The sequence below is a fragment of the Eublepharis macularius genome, chromosome 4 (assembly GCF_028583425.1).
Source record: "Eublepharis macularius isolate TG4126 chromosome 4, MPM_Emac_v1.0, whole genome shotgun sequence".
NCBI classification, from domain to species: domain Eukaryota; kingdom Metazoa; phylum Chordata; class Lepidosauria; order Squamata; family Eublepharidae; genus Eublepharis; species Eublepharis macularius.
In genome coordinates, this window is record NC_072793.1 from 59,635,069 (window position 1) to 59,656,959 (window position 21,891).

At 42.9% G+C, this 21,891-nt stretch overlaps 1 protein-coding gene across 1 annotated transcript in view; it reads right to left on the reverse strand.

Annotated features, from left to right (window-relative positions):
* Window positions 1-6,816: 6,816 nt before the first annotated feature.
* PPARGC1B (PPARG coactivator 1 beta) overlaps window positions 6,817-21,891 on the reverse strand; it is a 121,968-nt gene continuing 106,893 nt past the window's right edge. The window contains exons 5-12 of the mRNA XM_054978820.1: window positions 19,266-20,421; window positions 18,750-18,786; window positions 18,039-18,103; window positions 16,866-17,634; window positions 15,989-16,067; window positions 14,046-14,167; window positions 11,621-11,775; window positions 6,817-10,132 (exon numbers count right to left, since the gene is read on the reverse strand). Of these exons, the coding sequence (XP_054834795.1) occupies window positions 10,029-10,132; window positions 11,621-11,775; window positions 14,046-14,167; window positions 15,989-16,067; window positions 16,866-17,634; window positions 18,039-18,103; window positions 18,750-18,786; window positions 19,266-20,421 (2,487 nt within the window). The 3' untranslated portion in view covers window positions 6,817-10,028. The remainder of the gene's footprint in view (window positions 10,133-11,620; window positions 11,776-14,045; window positions 14,168-15,988; window positions 16,068-16,865; window positions 17,635-18,038; window positions 18,104-18,749; window positions 18,787-19,265; window positions 20,422-21,891) is intronic.

Here is a 21,891-nt window from a genome sequence, read left to right on the forward strand (position 1 = left end):
CTATACCAAATCATTTCAGAATAAGAAAAATATTTTCATTTATTCCATGATGTATCATGGCTCACTTGCAGCAAAGCAGTAGAATCTCAATGCTTTTTTTAGTGGCTTTCATGGTTATTCACATTTTTTTTCTCAGTTCTGGAAATGAACATCTAAATTAAAGCAGAAAAAGAGCATTAACTGTCACGAGGCATTAAAATTCTTTTTTAAAAGTACATTAATTGTGTGGGATAAAAAGCATTTAAATAGCCTCAGTACAGCTGCTCAGCTCTGTCCTTCCCACCTAATCAAAACCCGAGATGAAAAACCTTTGAGAAAGACATCCAGACAAGTAATAGGATGTTTGATATTTTCTTAGGGGACTCATTTTTAATGAACTGCAAATTGTCACCGCTCAACATTTGTTTTTTACTTAAATGTGTCCAGCTTCTATTATCAGTTCCAAAACCAGCATTTTCCAACAGCTCAAATAACATCTTAATGACTCATTAACTAGATGCAAGTCAAAGGAGTTTCAAATATAGATGGTACAAAATTAACAACAAAAGCACATAATGCAAAGTTTTGTATTTGCTCGGAGTGGACACAGTCTAGCAAAAAGATTAATCACTAGCCTGGTGGTGGAAAGTGCCGCTAAGTCATAGCAAACATATGACAGCAACCCCTGCTGGGGTTTTCAAGGCAAGAAACGAACAGAGGTGGTTTGCCATTGCCTTCCTCTTCAATCTTGATCTTTGTTGGAGGGCTCCCATCCAATTACTAACCGAGAGCGACCCTGCTTAGCTTCCAAGATCTGACAAGATTGGGCTTGCCTGGGCTATCTAGATCAGGGATAGCCCAGGCCTACATTTTCCTTAATCAGGCAAGAGTACAATTTTTAAGTCACTCATTTCTATTGAAGGGATTTAAACATGTTCTTAATTCTCTTGTTGAAATCCGTGGGACTTAAAAATTATTTGCAAGGAGGCCTGCTTGCACTTCTTCAGAAAGCAGCGAAAAGCTTTTATCATAATTTCATCTCATCATAGGGTTTTCAAGGTAAGCGATTATCAGAATAGGATGTTTTGGAGGGCCTTCATTCATACACTCATCATTTGGGTAGGTAGTTGACTGAGGTTTCTTTGGATTTGTGACTGATTGTATTACAGATTTTATTACTCTTTTATGCTATTGTACAGTGAAGTTTCCTCCTTCCAATACCCATTTCTGTGTGTCTTGTTTACTGTAGGAATTAATTTGCCCCTCTTTTAACATACCACACCTAGTGTAACATTAGATATTTTATAAATAAATTATAATAAGTTCTCAAGTTATTAACATGAGTTAGTGTAGCGCTATTAAATAATAATAGCAGCAATCTATTAGCATGCAAAATGACCATCTCAAGCACAGCTGAAAGCAATTGCTCATAAAATGACATCTCAAGGCAAAAGGGCTGAAACAATTAGCCACTGGCACAGGTGTTGTTCTTTTAACCAATATCAAAGAGGCTATATGAAAGCCACAAAGATGGGACTGTAATGACATATCCCTGATTGAAGCCATTAGTAGTTTGGTCTCTCAGCCAGTACAGCTAGGCCCCTGGTAAAACATGGCAATTATGTAAAATGATCCTTAAGGCAGTGTCGCAGCTCAACAGTAGGACCTAGGATGTAAGTCAGGTCTCTGAATTGCAGCCAATGTGAACCCAGACCTTAGGAATGCAGTTTCTTTCTAACAGAACCCCCATCTCTCAAATGAACACACAACTCCACTTCAGTCGAGTCATACTCAAGCAGGTACCTTTGTCCTGCATCCCAGTTCATTGAGCCACTGATATAATATGGAGCCAATGAAAGTGTTGGAAACCAATGCTAGCTGGTGATTTCCAGCAGTATGAAGACCTATGCCAGGGGTCCCCAATGTGGTGCCCATGGTCACCATTGCCTCTGCCAACACCTTTTCTTGTGCCCGCCAAGTGTTTTTAAAAAGCGGGTGGGGCTTTTGCCAAGCATGGGTTCTGATTGGCCATTGGAGATATGATGGGCTGTGCAGATTTTTTTTAAAAAATTGCTTTGGCAGAAGCTGCTTCTACAGCACATAGATCTTCACTGTGTGACTGAAGGTAAGCTGTATCAGCCATTTTGAAGCTGGCTCTGACTCCTGCAGCGGCCATTTTGAGACAGCCATTTTGTTGCCTCAAAAAGGTTGGGTACCCCTGATCTGTGCTTTCTATAGCTCAACAACAGGACCTAGGATGTAAGTCAGGGTCTCTGAATTGCAGCCAATGTGAACCCAGACCTTAGAAATGCAGTTTCTTTCTAACAGAATCCCCATCTCTCAAATGAACACACAACTCCACTCCAGTTGAGTCATACTCAAGCAGGTCATGTCAGATTTCATAGTATATTTCTTATGGTTTATTTATTATAGGCAGATCACTTCACTATTTACAGTACATGAATGTAGAGATTCTACAGTCTTTGTGATGTAAACAAGTAACTCCACAGCAGGGGAGTCTCAAAAAGAAACCAGTTCTGAAGTATTTACACAATTTAAAATAGAACTTTTATATACCCACCAGATAGATATAGAGAATACATTAAGCAATTTGGTTAAATCATCTACGAAACTATATAATCTGACAATGTAAAAATACAAGAAACTGTTCTCTCATTTAGAAGGTAGACATTGAAAGCACACTAGAAATAAATCTTTCTTTTAAAAAAATGACAATAAGAACAAAGGAAAGGCTTAAGGATTTATGCCAATTAATGTTAAAGTATATTACATAAATAAGGACACAACCGAACACAATGGGGGGAGAAAATTAAGTGAAATATAAAATCTTCTACTCTTTTTTTCTTTAAAAAAAACCCAGCAAACTAAAAACTTGATTTTTTAAAAATTATAGAAGGGGCCAATTCTACTGCTTTTACTTATCCAGGAGAAAGTTACCATGTAGTCAATGCATGTAAAAGAGAGGAAGAATTGGGCCCTTCTAATTATTAGCAGTTTCTTCTTCAAAACCAAAAAAGTAAGATCTAAATTTTATTATAAATAACATAGCAAATGTGCCCCTCTTTTCGGTGAAATTCTTACACCTTTCTCAAGAAATGCATCAATTTAATCTCCATCTCTCTCTCTGGTTCACATACATTCATAAACACACATTGCGAATAGTGGTATTAATTTCGCTTTTTTTCAGCTTTCTAATAAATAATGCCTCTTAAAGCACCAACTGCTGTATTAAAACCAGGCTCTACAGGGTTTGTCTTGCTATTCACAATCATACACAGATTCTTTCACATGGAAAAGAAAAAAAGCTTCCCAGAAATACTTTCTTCAAGGTACTTTTAAAAATTCAATACCTGATCAAATGGTTTGGGTACACTCTGATGACCTGCACAAGCCGGGCTGCCTATTCTCTTCAAAGTTGCAGAATTCCTTGAGTATCAGAGTTTGCAAACAATGAACAAAGTGCCCCTGCTTTTGTGGAGCTCTGCGCACACACTGGATCACAGCACAGGTTTATTTGGGCCGTGATTGCCAAGGACAGATGAAACTATGACTGATGCATGTGATGTGGTCTGCCTCACTAACCTTCAGTTTAATCCAATATGACAGACAACATGACATATTGCTGCCTTTATTTCCAGAGATTCAAAAAAGCCATAGTCAGAGATCTCATTCCCTAACGTTCATTGAGGCGTATAAGCCTCACTGAAGTGGTACACCTGTACTAAGGCTGTACTTAGAGTTGTCAACCTCCAGATAAGTCCTGGAAATCTTCAGGTATTACAACTGATCACCAGATGACAAAGATCAGTTCACATGGAGAAAATGGCTGGTCTGGAGACTAGGGACTGTAAGCCAGCTTCAACCATGTGGAAAGGCAGGGTATAAATTGTAGAAAGAAAGAAAGAAAGAAAGAAAGAAAGAAAGAAAGAAAGAAAGAAAGAAAGAAAGAAAGAAAGAAAGAAAGAAAGAAAGAAAGAAAGAAAGAAAGAAAGAAAGAAAAAGAAAGGCATTATATCCTTCTGAGGTTCCTCTCCTTCCCAAACCCCATCTTCCTCAGTTTCTACTCCCAAATCTCCAAGAATTTCTCAACCTGGAGTTGGCAACCCTAGTTGTACCACTTGGGATAAGGCCTCACATAACAGGAAGAAACATTCTATTCTATAGCATTCTTCTTGATGAACTAGTTTTGTGTGTAAATGTTATTTATGTTTATTGGTTATTCAGTCTACACCACAGAGATTCTTGTGTGAAGCACTCGATGAATCCTTTTGATTTGTGAATATGTTACATTTTTCTTGAGTATATCGTAGAATAAACCAGTTTTACTGCACATGGAATTGCTGACCTCTAAGACATTTTCTCCAGCACCTGCCAAGGGTAGACTTGTAATTCTCTGGAGATAAAGGCAGAACCCCCCAGGCTATTTGGGAGAAGGGTTGCACTGTGCCTGGGTGAACCAAGACCCACATCAGAAATATGTAAGGGAACCAGTCCTTATGGATGCAGGGAATCATAGGAAAACAGCCATAATATACACAAGGGGATGTAAGCTTTTCATATGAGTGAAGCCTACACGCACAGCTTTTTGCTGTCTTCAAAAAAGAAGAGCCAAGTGAAAAGCAAAAGGCTTTGAGCGCTTATATTGCTAGCAAGTGTTGCAAACAGACTACCCTGTTGTATGAGGAAATTGAGGAAATGCTCAGATTCAGCTAATGGCTTATTTTATCTAGCAAAGGAGAATAAAAGCAGAATCATCCCCCATGCACACGCACACACAAACACAGAGCAACTTTTCTAAGGCTTGTGAAAAAATCTGATACTGATCACAGAAACGCAAGACAAAGTTGACAAGAAAATGTCATGGAGGTAGCCAGGCTCAGACAAGTCACTCTGAGCAGGAATATGAGTATTTCAGTAGACTGAAAGCAAATGTGAGAACTAAAACCCAGCTATGCCACATGAAGCGTTTCGATTGCTGAATTTAGCACAACGTTGTGTTTCACATTAAACAACGGTTGATCAAGGGCCAAGGATGAGAAAATGGCTTATGACTTATTCCTATTATTAAGGTATTTTCCTGATTTAAAAAGTGAAAGTCAGAGGGGGGATTTCTCGCACTCTCTCTCACACACACACATCCACATATATAGATAGATTTTCTATTTAAAAAAATAAACGTCTCCCTCATGATTGCCTTTCTTAATTCACCCTTTTATTCCGAAACATCTTGGAAAATGAATTATCTTTCCTTATTTAGTGTCCTACCTGATCTAGGATAGTTCTGCTGCTTGCTTTTATGGCTAGGCCTGCCCCTTGAGTCTTGGAGGTGCTGGCGATATGCATATTATTATAAGAAAAAACAGGGAGAAAATCAGGCAGGCTCCGCAGACAGCTGCACTGCAAGACACAGAAGCACGGTCATTTAAAAGGGACAGAGGGCTTGCCTGTGAAGTAAGTCATTCCTTTCCTTAGCTAGGAGGCCATTCTTATCTAGGGGGTCTAATGTCCAGTTTCTGTGAACTCAAAATGAGCTGGACACAAATGCACCAAGGATGAATCTGCCCAAACATGTCACTGGCAGTGATGGCTAAATACTAAATTTTAAATCTCTATCTCCGCAAGAAAGAATAACTTTCCTTTTCCTCTTTCTAGCACTAACATGGGACTCCAAATGGCATCCTGCAAATGGTATGCCTAGAGTGGTTCTAACCTTAAAAATAACAACATTCAATTTATATACTGCCCTTCAGGATGACTTAACACCCACTCAGAGCGGTTTACAAAGTACGTCATTATTATCCCCAGAATAAAACACCCTGGCCCTTTTCACACTACTTGCCTGCTCCCGGAACGTTGCGAAACATTGCACAAAAAACGCGGAAGATAGCGTCTTCTCACGAGAGTTTTGCGCGATGTCGCGCAAAACTCTTGCAAGAAGACGCTATCTTCCGCATTTTTTGTGCAATGTTTCGCAACGTTCCGGGAGCAGGTAAATAGTGTGAAAAGGGCCCAAGTGAGGTGGGGGTGGCCCTGAAAGAGCTCCTAGAAGCTGTGACTGACCCAAGGTCACCCAGCTGGCTTCAAGTGGAGGAGTGAGGAATCAAACCCAGCTCTCCAGATTAGAGTCCTGCTGCTCTTAACCACTACACCAAACTGGCTCTTAGTGGGGCCTCACTGTGGCCTTTTAAAGCTAAAAGAGTTAGCGCCTACAACATGGGCAAAAGTTCTCTCCTTTGCTAAGTCTTCCTTTGTCCGAGAAAGACTTCCTCAGAGGGAGAGAAAGATTGGAGTCCCATAGAAAAACCTGTCAGAAGAAATTCAACTTCTTGGAAAGGAATGATAGGGCTCAACCCCAGGCCTGCCCACCAAGCCAGTCACAGTACCCCAGCTGTGTAGTAGGGCATGCATGGCACTTCATAACCGTCCAGTTTTGCACTGCTAGACTATGATCACAAACAGGAGGTTTACTGAGCCCCTAGAAGGCCACAGTACATACCTGGCGGGTTGTGTTGGGCTTCCTACTGGCCAATACACCCTTACGATTTGACGTATGGAAACCAAGTAATTACTCCACTGTACCTATAAGAACCCACTGACTCCTGTGCCATATAGAACTGGGTCTTCAATCAGCAGCATCTCAGAATGACTTCTTGCAATGCGTGTGGAGCAATGTGGCTTGCTGCTCCTACAAACTGAGGACAGGCAGTGAGTTCGTTCTGTCACTATTCTGACAGAGACCTTCCCTGATAATATTCCCCCTCCCCCATGACTGATTGCAAACCCCGCCCCCGCCCCCCCAAGCTATTGGAAGTGCATACAAGGACAAAGAGTTTTCACGCTGACCCCTGGACAGTTGATACAAACTTAGCTGTGCTTCTAAAATAGCCATGAAAGTAAGTCATAGGGACACTGGTATGCCATAACCAGCATTGAATGTGCGTAATATCTAAACACACCAGTCAAATTCTACATTCAACAGTACTGAGCTGGCAGCAGTCGCTGCTCCCAGCAGCAGTGAGAGGGGCTTGGTGCCCCCCACCATTACCCTTTCCCCAAACATGTGTGCGCTTGTGCACATGTGTGCATATTGCATAAAGTCCTAGTGAAGTTTCTCGCAAAAAAAATAATTATAGGCTTCAGGCAACACAAAGACCACTTATTGCACCTCTCCCTAAACCTAGGATTGAGAGGCCATGTGCGTTACCGGATCTTCCTTCCTCCAAAGAGCATCTACTAGCATGCTGAAATATCATTGGCAAGTTCAGCCTCTTGAGATATAAAGCCAAGTAAGTACAAATGAGCAGCTGCAAATGATTCACACTGAATGCCGCTCCTTTTGAAGAGCAGGATTCCTCCCCCTCCTCTGCAGATGCATTCAACCCTTTCAACAGGCTTAAAATTTGATGCATTTTCCATCTCTCTGACCAAAGCCAGCTGTGAACTTTGATCCACCTTTAAAACCAAGCCAGGAGATGGAAGAATTCCACTTATTGGTTGTTGGGGTGGTTACTTTTTTTCTGTTCGATTGTTCTCTGAAAACATCAGCACAGCACAGGACAGGACAGTCCTACCCACCCTAAATGTGTCGCTATATACATTCTACAGTAAGCTCTATAGCAATCACATGTAAACATCATTGTGGTGAGGAAATACTAGGACAGAAAAAGGCAGAGCTACAATGAGGCACTTGTCAATAGCAGATGCTTTGTTTGGGCCAGACCTTGCTCTGGGCTAGTTATGGGAGAATAGAAGAGCTTTGCAATTTGTTAGGAAGTTCCAAGGCAGAGGTGGCACAAGGGATGTATATCAGCAAACATATGGACAATGATTTTTACAACAGAACATGAAATCATGATGTTAAAAGCAGCACACCAAAAGAGAGAGCTAATCAAATAATTAATGTGGGACTTCTGTGACATGTAAGCCTTTGGACAGTGATGGAAGCGAAGCCTAAACCAGGCAATTGCAAAGGTGTCGGCAATGTTTTTTTAGTTCAAATTAAATAAACGTTAATGCAAGAGGGACCTTATGGGAAGAGAATCTGTTGGCAGAATTAAGGCTGCAATAATCTATCTACATGGGATGGCTGAATCCCAGAGGTCTCCCCTTTTTCTGATATATAAACCAGACATGGATGGAAAAATTAGAATGATTATTTGGTTCCCACTGGAAAAGGCTCTCTCTTGACGTTTCTATTGGGTCTCTCTGTCACATCCCTCACTGTATAGTGCTGCACTGGTGAGTACGAAATGCTTGAGAATATATTGACTATGTGGCAGTTATCGAGGGTCTCCTTCCTGACTCTTATTCACAATTTTCTGTTCAGGAAGTTTATGTGAATTCTCTGACCTGGCATTCTGGCTAATATCAAAGAGTTCCACACTCTATAAATCATTTGCTTGAACCATCCTAAGATTGGCTGCTGTGCTGATTTACAGTGTATTCTTAAGCAGAATTACAGCCTTCTAAACCTACTGATTTCAATGGACTTAGAAGGCTGTAACTCGGCTTACGATTGCACTGTTAGTTTACAAGGCCTCCTCAAGTTTGTGAATCCATAAGAAGCCAGTCAAGGGAACAAGCCACTAAAGCGATCAGATCAGAGCCACCTAAAAGTCAAAAGGTTGCTAGCAGAAGTACATAACATTTTGTACCTTTTGTAGGATGGGGGGACAGCAACTATCGTACAGAATTATTGACGGGAAGAGCCAGGACCCTAGAATTACTGTAGCTATGGCTCGATGTTTTATGATATGGCTTATTAAGACTCCATTGAGAAAGAGAACAGGGATGCTCAGCAGGTAATCCATGCACCATGAGCTGGCTCTGAGCATCACTTATGCCTGCCCAGAACAATGGCATGAATTCTTTTGCTCCCATTCTACTGGATATTGCCAAGAAAGCCTCCTGCCATTCACTTGGCAGGAGATTCTGCTTTGGTTAAAATGACCAGATGGTAAAAATCTATTCCTGAGGCTACCACTGATGCGACGTATGGCCTTGAATGATTTGCTTCATGTTCCTGTACTTCTAACTATCACATTGTGTTTACTGAAATATCATGAAACAGAAGCTGCCATCGGAGTGTACATTGTGATGAGGAACCCTTTGGCAGAATCCTTCTGGGGGTGGCTCTGAGACCTTATCAGTCATTCTATTTCCCTGACACGGAAGACAGATGGAACTTTACTAACTTGTAACACTGCCAATTTAATGTTCTTAGAAATTCACCATTTAAAAACTCTGTTCCTACATAGCCAGATCCAGCTCTGGCCTGCTGAATCAGTACACTGAATCTCATGCAGTCAACCATTTGGGAGTGGCGATCTCACAAATCAGACCGTGCAAATGGAAAGAATGGCTTATACAGCAATATGAAAAATTTGTCCAATAATGCCTCAGTTCATCAAGAGCCAAACTGGAATTCTCCACCAAGAAGGGAAAGCAATTTCACCTGAGCCACTAACTGCGGGTTACCCTTCTGGACTGGCCACATCTGCTGGGGGGCAAATGCCTCATTACAGTGCATAGTTAAAAAATCAAGGAAGCGGTACAATAAATCTGAATTACAGTACATCTGAGCCATAAATACATTGTAAGTATATAGTTCTTTCTTCTATTAAAAATTAGTTTACAATCCTGATTCTATTCACAATTAACAATTTTATCATCACACACTACAGACAAAAAAAAAAGTTATGGTGAACACAGCTGCAACTTCACAGCAGAAGTAGGGAAGAGGGGCCAGTCAGAGAAAGGGGTGGACAAGAAGGGAACAGGAGGGTTTTGCAGGCTCATCCTAACACAACCAATCAGAAGCAAAGATACTAATGTGTGGCAGTGGAACATCAATACCATGGGGACTCACAGACAGAAGCAGCTTGTTCAATGTAAACATCGATTTAAAGGGACAGCAGTCTCTCTCTCTCTCTCGTTCTTGTTGTATACTTAATCATTTCTTTGAAAACGTAAACATATTGGAAGTGCCTTGACTGAGGTATTGAGGTATTCCTCAAAGGTTAAGGCTGTTACCGATGCAGGCTTTCCTGGGCCTCCTGCAGCAGGCTGTCAAAATCCATGGTCTCGTATTTACTTTTTACTGGAGTCGAGGAGGACTCTTCTGTATTGGAATCTGGTAGCAGCAAAGAATAAACACAAGGTTGTCATGAAGACCCTAACCAAGAAACAGATGAACCAAACTATGCATTCCTTTTCCTTTAAAAAGTCCTAAGAAGCATTTGGCAAATTTCCAACTTTTAGAATGGGGAGTTACATAACTAGAACACACAAATGATAACTGTAACGTCTGGCTGATAAAACTGGATTTCATGTGATATCTAATGAAGACTAAAGCAAGGGACAAATGACTCCAAACATGCACAACTGTCCAAGGATAATGGCAGGCAACAGCTAAGCTATGCATTACAAAGATGATCCATGACTGCCTGTACAATCCTGGCAATACACTGAAGGCTTAGGACTGCACTGTGGATCTCCCTATGTCTTCTTTAACTCCAAAGAGAAACTGTGGAGGGGAGCAAAACTGGATAAGAGATATTCTCTTATCACCCACCTAGGATAATAGCATCTTGTGTGTGTGGGGGGTGGGGGGGACTGCTATCAAGTGAACAGCACCAGTAGAAGGTTAACCAGACATTGTGGAAACCGATCATGGATATTCTGTATAAAATCAGAGGAGTTAGCCGTGTTAGTCTGTAGTAGCAAAATCGAAAAGCGTCCAGTAGCACCTTTAAGACTAACCAACTTTACTGTGGCATAAGCTTTCGAGAACCACAGTTCTCTTCATCAGTTCTCTCCCTCCACGCATCTGACGAAGAGAACCGTGATTCTCGAAAGCTTATGCTACAGTAAAGTTGGTTAGTCTTAAAGGTGCTACTGGACTCTTTTCGATTCTGTATAAAATTTAAGTTTTGCCTTAATTTCAGTGCGTGATTTGGTTCACGGATTTGAGGACAGGATTTGAAAACGGGAGTTAAAAGAGAAAGGAAATAAAAATACTTTGGACTCTCCTCCGGTCTGTCCTGGGGTGACTGCTCGTTTCAGTGGTATCAGACTTGCTATTTCTGGGATGCAGATGAAAGTGGAGTGCAGGACTCCTTGCAAACGATGGTGAATGCAAAACTGGATAGTTAAAATCCCAGAAATACTTAAGCCTGCGTGTACAAAGAGATAGCTGGTTCAAACACCTCTGAAAGAATTTCAGGAATCCCTGCACTATGCAAATAAGCTATCAATAGTCATAAATCTGCTGGGCAGGAAATGAACACTAAGCGCAGCTGACAGAGGGGAGAGTGCTATGAAGGGGAATCCAAGCTCAATGGCAGAGCAAATGTGTTTCACATACAATCCGTAGTAGCTAGTTAATGGGTTTCATATAGCAAGTAACATGAGAGATTTTTCTTCCCTGGAGACCCTGGAAAGTCGCTTTCAGACAGAGCAGACAGTATGAATCTAGATGGACCAGCGGTTTCTCAGTATAAGACAGCTTCATTTGGCTTCTTTTGACTCAAAGAAATCATCATCAATAACTGCAGCCCCAAATAAAGGCTGCAGTAAAGAGGACTTGGATCTTTCTGGCTTGTCAGGATGGCTGGCTTACCCAAGTCAGTGTATCTGGTCCAGAAGAAGTGCCCAAAGCCACCATAACTCAGCTGGAATGAGGGCTCATTTCTTTTCCTCAATGAGGCGCCATTCTTCAGGGATAAGGCGGCATGTTCTGAACACCGGTACGTGATGAAGCCATATTTATCTCCCCTGAGCAATGAAAAAAAAAATGTAAGCATTGCGAACAACATATGCCCCTCCACATTCTCTGCTGGCTTTGACCCAGTTCACTGAAGACTAGGACTGTGTGAATAAGTTTTAATAAACAAACATATTTGGGTAAGGTAATACTAACTATGCACAAAGCAACGTGGTGACCCTGAAATGAAAGAATATTTGCATTTGTTTGCCTATCTCGCATAATGCCTTTGCTTGCCACAGGAAGGATCAAGGGCTTATTCAGGCACTTGAAGCATCAGCTGCCGAGATTTCACCAGGCATTACCCACATCGTTTCCATTTCGCTTGAAAAAAGTAAGCTGATCTCTTCAAAATGTTGAACTGTATACCCAACACTGGGAACATTACATATTCACAGAACACATGCAGTGCAGTGTACAGGTCAACAGATGACTAATCTACATATTCAGAAAAAGTCACATGGTGACTTCTCAGGACTTTACCATTTGAGGATGCGAGGGGGGGATGGCGCCACACATTAACGGCTCCCTAGTTGTAGAAACTAGGGATTGTAGAAACATAAAAATTGTAGAAACATAAAAAACTATTCTTTTTCATAGCATACTGATTTTCAATGTGCAAGGAACTTTCCTCTCTTGCTTTCTTTTTTTAAAAAAGGGGGCTGCATTCAAACATGCCCCCTCCCACCACCTGCTTTCTGAAGTAGCACAGTCACAAGAGGCTGTACCCACATACTTTTTCTGTATGGACATACAAGGCTGCCTTCACGAAGGAGCTCACAATAGTCTATCTCAAGTTTCATGAGGGGAAGGCTGTTTGTTTGAAAGTCCTACCATTTATTTGTTTGTTTGTCATTTACAGCCCACCTTGCCAAAATTGCCTCCATGGCAACCCCCCATCGGATCAGAGCAAGATCGAGCCTTCTGTCTGATGTGGCAAACTACTGATATCAGGCTGATTTGCATGAGGGGGGCACTTTCAAATAAATGGCCCCAACATGTGAAACCTGAAGAGGTGAATTCCCATAAGAGAATAAAGTCATTTATGCATGCATATATTAGCCTTATGACCGTTCAGCCTTTATCAGAGAAGACATTCTTTGCCTTAGACATTCTTTGAAGGTGTACATTTAGTTTTATTTACTTTATTTATAACCCACCTTTCTCCTCAGTGGAGGACTCAAAGTAGCCTATATTGTTCTTTTCTCCTCTATTTTATCCTCACAATAACCCTGTGAGGTAGTTTAGGTTGGGAGTGTGGATAGGCCCAAGGTCATCCAGCCAGCTTCCGTGGCAGAGCGGGGATTCAAACCGGGGCCTCCCAGATCCTAGTCTGACACTCTGACCACTACATCATGCTGGCTCTCCTTAAATATAAATTGAATAAATAACTTGGCTTCCAGGATATGTTGTGGTTAGTTCTCTGATAAGTTTGGAGAGTTTGACCCTCATCTTCCCAAGAGCTGAATATCATATAATACATATATGAGTCCCGCTGATAAAGAAAGTGGGATATAACTATTTTAAATAAATAAATACATGTCCAGATGAGAGTGCTGAGATCTCTCTGTACACTTCTGTTAATGTTCCATATTAGCATTACTGTCCACTTTATAAAATTAGGTGACAGCACTAGGCATGTGGCTCTTTTGGTTGATGATGAATGCAAATGCAGCTCTCTGGAGACTAAGGAGTAAAAGCCACTGGTGTAACCTACTTCACAGAGTTGTTGTGAGGGGAAAAAATAAGAACACTTCATCCATGTATGCTACCCTGAGCTCCTCGGAGGAATAGTGGGATACACACATGATATGTACTCTGCTTTTATGTTTATGCAGCAATAACTATAACCCACAAGTAGCTTGTCTGTGTGCCCTCCAGACTGAACATATTACATATGCTTCCACATATCTCTTATTTAGGTGATACCATTATTTTACAATTTACAATCCATGGAACATAAAAGAAGCACTTCTCAGAGGAATACAGTCCACAGACATCAAGACAATGTTTTTAACTCCCACAAATTCCAATTACTTTAGTTCTGTAGTTATTATACTATAAAAAACCAACACTTCCCCGGAGAATAGACATCTCCAGAGTTCCATAAATGGAACATTCGCCTGCTCTCTGGGCTCCAAATACAACAGATCTCATGAACCCCTTCCCCCCCCAAATGGCAAAATATACAGGCTAACTTCACAATACTCCTCTTTCCAAAAATGTGGGTCTGTCACCCCCTACAATGAGGGAGAGGAAACCTAACCTATTTTTGACCCACCTTTTATTTCTAGTCAAAACACAACACTCGACGATCTCACCAAACACTTCAAAACGCTGCTTCAGTTCGCTGGAGCTCATACTGCTGGAGAGGTTTTTGATGAACACTACCCGGCCTTCCCCCTGCTCAGAAACAACAATAACTGATTAGACCAGTCTTCATACGGTTCCTTTATGGTTTTGGCTTCCCCATCCCTGCCTTAACCCTAGTTGACAAGGTAGCACAACTTGCTGTGTCACAAGACAGAACCAAAAGCACAAAGTCTATCATTGCAAACAGCTATTTCAGAAGCTGTCACCGGCTATTTCTTTCCCATATACTGTATAGACGCTTTTATCTTTTTTCACATCTTCTTTGCAGATGCTGCAGATTTCTCTCTTCTAAGCAAAGTTACAGTAGAACTCCAGAGATATATTCCCTCAATGATATGATCTGGCAGCCCTGCCAAAGACTCTCTTACAGCATTGCTCAGGGTGCTGTTGGCAATGCTAGATAGATCCCTGAGTGACTGACATTATGAGAAGGCATTTTTAATCTGGTCAGTCCAAATTCTTGAGATCTTGACAGGTGGCAGTGGGGGAGGGAGGGAAGGAGATGATTGGAAGAGCAGGATAAGAGAATGATGAGCTGCAGGAGAACACGGAAACAGTAAGAAAGGTGAAGAAAAAAACAAAACATAATGGAAAAATAATTTTCCTAGTCACATTAACAGGTAAGTGCGGACATTTGGCAAGCAACCATTAGCAGCTCAGAATCATTTCTGTAGCAAGGGCAGGGGAGGCCCTGCCAAACATCTGCACATAATTCATTTCAACTCTCTATTGATATTCAACTCTTCGCTGATGGCATGAGGGTCCAAGGAAGACTGGAAGTTGTACAACTGAGTGGTGCCAGTCTTGAAAAACTCTACCTGCAAAAAAAAAAAAAAATCTCCATTTCTTTTCTGGGATTTTCTCTGTCCAATCACATGAACAGGTGATTGAAGAGAGTTTCAGGTGTGATAGTCCACTAGATTATACTGTTGTTTCAGGAAAGAGAACACATGCTCAGCATTGTTTTCTCAGAGGCCGTCTTTGGATCAAAGTATGAACAACACACAACAGAGGACATCCACTAATAGGATCTTGGCCTGCAGAAGGTCCCAAGTGCAATCCCACCAAGTATCTTGGCCTCAATGGCTGCAAAGATCAGAGTAAGCAAGTTTTCAAACACACCTCAGAAGACCTCCCTGCCTTTACATACATTTTCAAGATCAGGTCATCAGGTCTTCTACTTTCTGCTCACTGCTACAGAAACGGTTTTCGTGCTGCTGCAGGCCGCATGTGCGTTGGTTATTAATGTGACTTAAATGTGGCAACCCAGAACAAGCTTCAACAGATTTTTAAAGCTACAGCCAACCTCCATGCCATCCCCCTAAATGTTACTGTACAAAGGAACGATGAGGTGATGAGGTATGAGCATGAGAAATCCACATCCGTTTCAGCAAAAGGCCTCCTAGATAAGCAAACCAGTGGCTTGTAGTACGGCATTCTCCACCTTGTGCAGTAGACTTATATGTATGTTGTTCTAGTTTTCTTTATTTGCTGGACTTACTGATTTCAGCTATTTCCCAGGACTCTATCCTGCACACTGCTATTTCATGAATTCTGCACTGGACTACTGCTGTGCCTAGAACTCAACATGTTGCCGGCTGCTTTCACTTTATTTCACTTCAATTACCCTTTGTGCTTCTACTGGCCTTGCACCAAGGGATACTATAACATCAGCCAATATACCATGCTACTGTTTTGTGGAACAGAAGTTGAACCAAAAGCCTGTGAATTGTTTTGCCTCCGCATTTAGACGAGTTTTGGAATAAGTAAACAATCTGTTCTGGTTGGAAACCACAGCGCTCCCAAATCCATTCACTGCAAAACCCCATCCAGAGTGCACAGGTCACTTACAATGGCTTTTTCTCTTCTCTTCTCCATCTGCCCTGGGTTGCTCACAATTCCATCTTGACACTGCTTGCCGTTCTCGCATCTGTTGGGAAACAAGAAGGCATAAGACTTCAGCCCTGAATGTGCTCTGCCTGGTCTGACTCTAGAAATCACAAACCAACAGAGAAATGTTCCTTTCTTGCTGGATCGGACAGGTCTGTTTTTAAAATAAACACAGGATGCCATGGATTATGTAGACAGACCATGGGAGACATGCTCCTTCACATTATTATTATTATGGAAGTGAACAATAATTGTAAAATTAATACTACTCCTACGTCTACAACTCCTACTATTACTAAGAAGAATACTTGTTATTAATAAAAGGGTATCATACATGCAACATACAGTACACACCAAGTATAATAAATAAAAACAGTTTCCTGCCCTGAATAGCTTATAGGACTTGGTCTTTGATGTCTCACTATACTATAGTTACTCGACTAGAAAGCTCCCTGAAGCCTGCCAAGGGTATTTTGGTTACAATCCTCAGAACCTCAGCGCTTTTGAAAAGGAACCTTCTACGGGAGACAGGCAAATACAGAAAACTTAACCTTAGTTTCTACTTGTTTCTCTGTGCATCTGTCTGTATCTGCCTGCCTACGTTTTCTGTAATGCTTTTTATACCTTCCCCCCCTTCATAGCTCCTTTACTCCGGTGTAAAAAAAAACCCCTTAGTCTGTTGTGTGCACATGCTCTTTCCCCACCTTCTAACCATAAGAAACTCCTCGTTATTTCAAAATGTCACCTCCAAGAGGGTTTGAAGGCTCCCCCGTGTACTCTGCAGCTGCTGTGCCTGCCAAAGGCCTAGCTCAGCCCCCCCTCTCAAGGATGACAGTACCTGAGAGCCCATCTGCTTGCTGGAGACCTGGACCTGCCACATGAAGACTCAGAACCAGACCTGCTTCTGGAACAATAGTGCAAACTGGTTCTAGAGAGAGGATTCTTGTATGGGCACATCTTGGATTCCAAGGGACTTGAGCAGCACTCTTCCTCCTCTTCCTCCTCCTCTTCCAATGGGGAACCAATTTCACTGCAGCTGTCCTCAAAGACAGTGTCGTATTCAGGTGTCTTGCAGAAGGCCATCTCCCTGTCATCGAGGGCACTGTCCAAGAGGCCAAAGTGTTTTGTCAAGCTGGCTCTGATCTCCTGGTCTCTCAGCTGTTTGCTGCCCTCCTTGGCTGAAGCCTCATCAGCACCCTCTTCGCCTGCACCTAGAGAGCGCACGTCAGGCACTCTCCGCTTGTGCTGGCTTTCTATGTAGCTCAGGGGATCCCAGGACTTCAGCACCTTCCTCTGGAGTGAGGTCTCAGACTTCAAGACCTGACAGTAGTCATGGTCACCAAAAGAGCGAGAGAAAGGGCGCTTCAGCACCCCATGTTGCTCAAAGTGAGATGGGTGGGCAGCAGCCCGACTCAGGTGCGCATAGAGTTCTGTCCTCACTGGGTGTTTCTTCTGGTGCTTCCTGGAGTTTGCCCCATTGCCTGTTGCTGGCTGCAGCTCAGAGCCAGTGACGACAGCAGCCTCCTTGGCTGGCCTCTGGTGAATGTCGGGTTTATACAGGTCCTCCTCTGAAGGCTTGTATGGCGGAGTCGTTGGTGGTGTGAGACCTTATCTCCCCCAAAAAAGCAGAAGGGTAAAACTCAGTACAGAAGCATATAGACAATAAGTGGGTCACTGCAAGAAGAGTGAGGCCTGAGTATTCGTCATGCACTCCCATCCCTTTGTTCTACCTTTCAAATGCACTCATGTAATTGGTCTTGGATAAGCAAGCCCTGTTCTTGTCTTTGGAAAATGGCAACAGCAGCCCCAAAGCAGGTAGCAACTAGGCAGCACCCTTTCAGACAAGGGAAAGGGTGACTGAAGATGCCTGGATTCCCTTTCCTTCAAGTCCTGATCAGTGACCACTGAGTGGGTTAATATTCCATAATTACTTGTTAAGATGGTTAGCGCTGCCCTCCCTCTCCCTCATCTCTTGAGCAAACCCCTGTAAACTGCCGAGCTCCACTCTTACCTGCAGTGCCACACAGCTCTACTGTCAACACTTGCTCAAAGTTCTGCTTCCCAAATGCAGGCTCACTAAAGAAGAGAAGAAAAGATGGGTGCTTATGGGCAGACCAAGGGGAACATTGAAGGCAGAGAACCAACCACAGAGAACCTGACCACATAAATGGGATTCTGCAAGCAGGTTATGAATGTATGAAAATATATGGGACTGGACCTAAATCCCTATCAAAAGTTCCAAGAATAGACGCCCAACTTTGGCAAAATCTCCAGGGGGGCACTCATCAGTTCCTGGTATTGTCACCCTGAAGGGCGCGAAACTTTCCATTTATACCATACATATCAAATACTGCATACTGTACTGTCTCTCTGCTGACTGTGGAACATTTTTAAGCTTCTTAGCAAGGAAGCCAACAATAAGAAATATGGCCTGTATGAAGTTTCGGTATCAAGTGATTAGCTGACTCCACAGAGACCAGGATACTGTATTGCAAGGATAGGGCCTTATTTAGCAGTACAGCAACCTCTTAAAATATTGTGCCAATTCAGTGAAATTGCCCTTATGCTGCAAATGAAATTACAATTTGATCACAGCCAAGCAATCATAGGGCAGGGTTAAAAGGGCTGCAGTATTCTAAGACTGCCATTTGCCAGACAAGCTGGGCTCCTGCAACCTGGGCTATCACCCTCTAATAAGACGTATTTTTGGTATCACACTTACATTTGTGCCAAGGGAAGTGACAGACACCCGGGTGCTTCTGAAAGGAAACAAAGTGAGAGAGAACAGCGGAATGACTCAACAAGCTGCAACCAGGCCCTGAAACTGGAGGGGGCTGCTGATAGGTCTGATGACATGGGATTGGGGGCTCTGAATGTGAGGTTTTGCTAGCTGCTTCACCAGCATGTGGGTCCATCCATAAAGGATGCTGCACTTTGTAAAGTCCTTTTAAGCCCCTTTGCCCTGTTTTAATCAATACTAAATTTCACCTTTGTCACAGTGCTACCCTTCCTTGCCCTTGATATGTGATGGGTAGTTCCTGTGTTTGATTTAAGGCAACCCATTTCCCCTCTTTTGAACTGGCAGGATATAGGGCCCATGCAGCATCATGCTCTGCCTAGTTGTAGTTCATGCCAATTACTTGCCTTGACCTACAACACGCCTTTCGCTATCCCCTCTCCAAAACTGTGGGAGGAATATTGACATAGGAGATTGTCATGACTCTCCTGGCCGCCATACCTGTTTGGTGCAAGAGGGTGCAGCATGGGATCTCATTTATCTCATATGCTTCACTCTCTCCAGAGCTCTCTGGAGAGGGGGTCTGTAACTCCATTGGGTGGCTCTGACATTCACTCTCCACCTCCTCTGCACCGCTGACTTCCACCTCTGCTGCTGGTGCTTCCGTATCAAAGTTCTCCAACGGCGCCCTGGAGGCAAATGGCTCCTTTGCCCTATTCCCTGCTGATTCTGTTGATGTAGCAGGGGCCGGTGAAGACTCCTCAAGGAATGACAGCCAAAGGCTGAGCTCGGGGTTCAGTCGTTTGGAGCGGCGCACTGCATAAACAGAGCTCTCCTGCTTGCGAGCCATCTTCCCAGGAGCTAGCTGGGCGGGGAGAGTCCCTTGCTTTGCACCATTCTCTTCTGCAGGGCTGCCAGTCTCTTTTTTAGCCTCAGACTCTGTCAGGGGGCTCTGCCTCAGCTCAGGTGACATTTTGGCAGTGGACTTACTCATCTCTGCAGCCCACCCAGTCTCAAGTGGTGGAGATCTTGAAGATTTGGGAGATTGTGACCTGGCAAAAGAGGCATACACAGGCTTGGCCAATCGGTATGGCTTGCTCACATCACATGGAAGGTCTCTGGCTAACAGCTCTTTCAAGATGGAGAAATCAGAAGAGGGAACTCTGGACTGTTTACAGCCTGCAGAAGGATGCCAAGAGCTAGAGGAACAAGCGTCCTTGTCACAGAAGGGAGATCTTTGCAGGGGGCAATCCGGCTTTGCTCTTTTGGATGGGCTGTGGTAATGCTGGTGCTTCACTTCTACAAGACCTGTAGGGGGAAACTTTCTGGGAGGAAGGCAGTAGGTATGCATGTAGCGGATAAGCTCCACAGCAGCATGGAGGTCCTTCTCACCACCCCCTTCCTCAGAGGAGGAGGGAGGAGTCGCTGCAATGTTACTAAAATTCAGCAGATCTTCACTGGAGTCACTGTCCTCTCCATTATGGGCATAATGTCCCTGGGGTTCGCTGCTGTTAGGACACTCATCCAGGGGCCAGCTGGATTTTGTGTGTGGGCAGTGCATGGTGGTGGTGGAGGAGGTGAGGTGCTTATGAAGCTCAGTGCAGCTTCGACTCTGAGCCTGGAGAAAGCTTGACTTCCTTTGCCGAACACCTTCCACCTTCAAGGGGAGAGAGAGAGAGACAGAGAGAGAGAGAGAGAGAGAAAGAGAGAGAGAGAAGAGTCAGTCTAGCTGATGAGTGAGCTTTTCAAGCCATATTATGAAAAGTTCCTTTTCAACACCTCCCTCTTCCTGGCTGGTTCAGCACAAAAGCAAAAAAAAAAAAAGGTGCAAGGTGAAATAATTTATTGAGGTTGCTGAGATCCCTATGAATTTCACTTTAGGTGTTTGTTAGGGGACTCTGATGAAACCTTAAAGCGAAACGCATAGGGATTTCAATAACCTCAGTAAATTCTTGTACCTTGCACCTGTTTTTTTTTTCTTTTCTGCCTACAGGTGTGGCCATTGTTTCACCAGCACTGCTGATACTCCAACCTGGGCAGTTAAGCACATCACAGTAAGCAACTGCAGATTGAATTAGAAAATTTTACGTATTTCATGGCACTTCAGAAACGGATGTTTCAAAATGTGACATTTATTAGACAAAAGTGCCTTGCGGCACTGGACGGATTTTTATGAAAATCCCTACTGACCAGGAAACAAGACATATAGAATAGCAAAACAAGGGAAAAAGTATGAAATCTTTCCTAAGTTATGCTTGTGATTTATCACTCAAATTTTATTGATGGCCAAAGGATATGAAGATCTGACTATAAATGAAATTGATTTATTAGAATCGAAAAGTAAATACTTGCATAATAACAGTGCCATCATGAGAACATCATCCTGGGAGTAAGCCCCATTGGCTTGGATCCAGACTTAATCAGCAATTTCCATTGATTCTCCCTTCCCACTGCAGAGCCTCCATGCCTTTCCTCAGGGTCCCCCCTCCCCCAGGAGCAGCATTTTGTGGAGGTCAGTGGGCTGCAGTGGGAGGGGGAGGCAGGAAAATTCCATTCTGCCTTTGGAAAACTTAGTTGGATACAGCCCACTGAACAGACTTTAGTAGGGTTCTGACTGAGTAGACCTTCTTTGGGTGGCTGTCTGTTCTCCTTTACTTCCAGAGAATTTAACCTGAAAAGTAGGGGATGCAGCATTTAGTATCCGAGCAACTACCATTCTGAGTCCATCAATGGCTGTGAAATGGGGGAAATGGGAAGGGAAGAAGAAATTAACATTGTAAGCCACTTTGCTGATCTGGTGAGTTATACAGATTCTGGAAGATACTGACTGTGCCCATTTTTGAAAGGTATTCTGGGGATACCTGAGAATATGTGTACTTAAAAAAAAATCTGCATTAGGAACAGAATGAATTGAACTGATACTTCATGCCTCCTCTCTCAAATTTCTTTCTAGCTGGCATCTGAGACAAACAGCATTATTTCTGTTCCAGATCCCTTCCTTTCCTTCCAGCCAGTATGGAGCATCCAGTGTCCCAGTCCTCCTGCTGTATTTCCCATGTAATCTAAATCCACTTGTCTAATGCACTGCACCATTTTCATTATCCAAGTGGAAAAATCTTTAATGGCA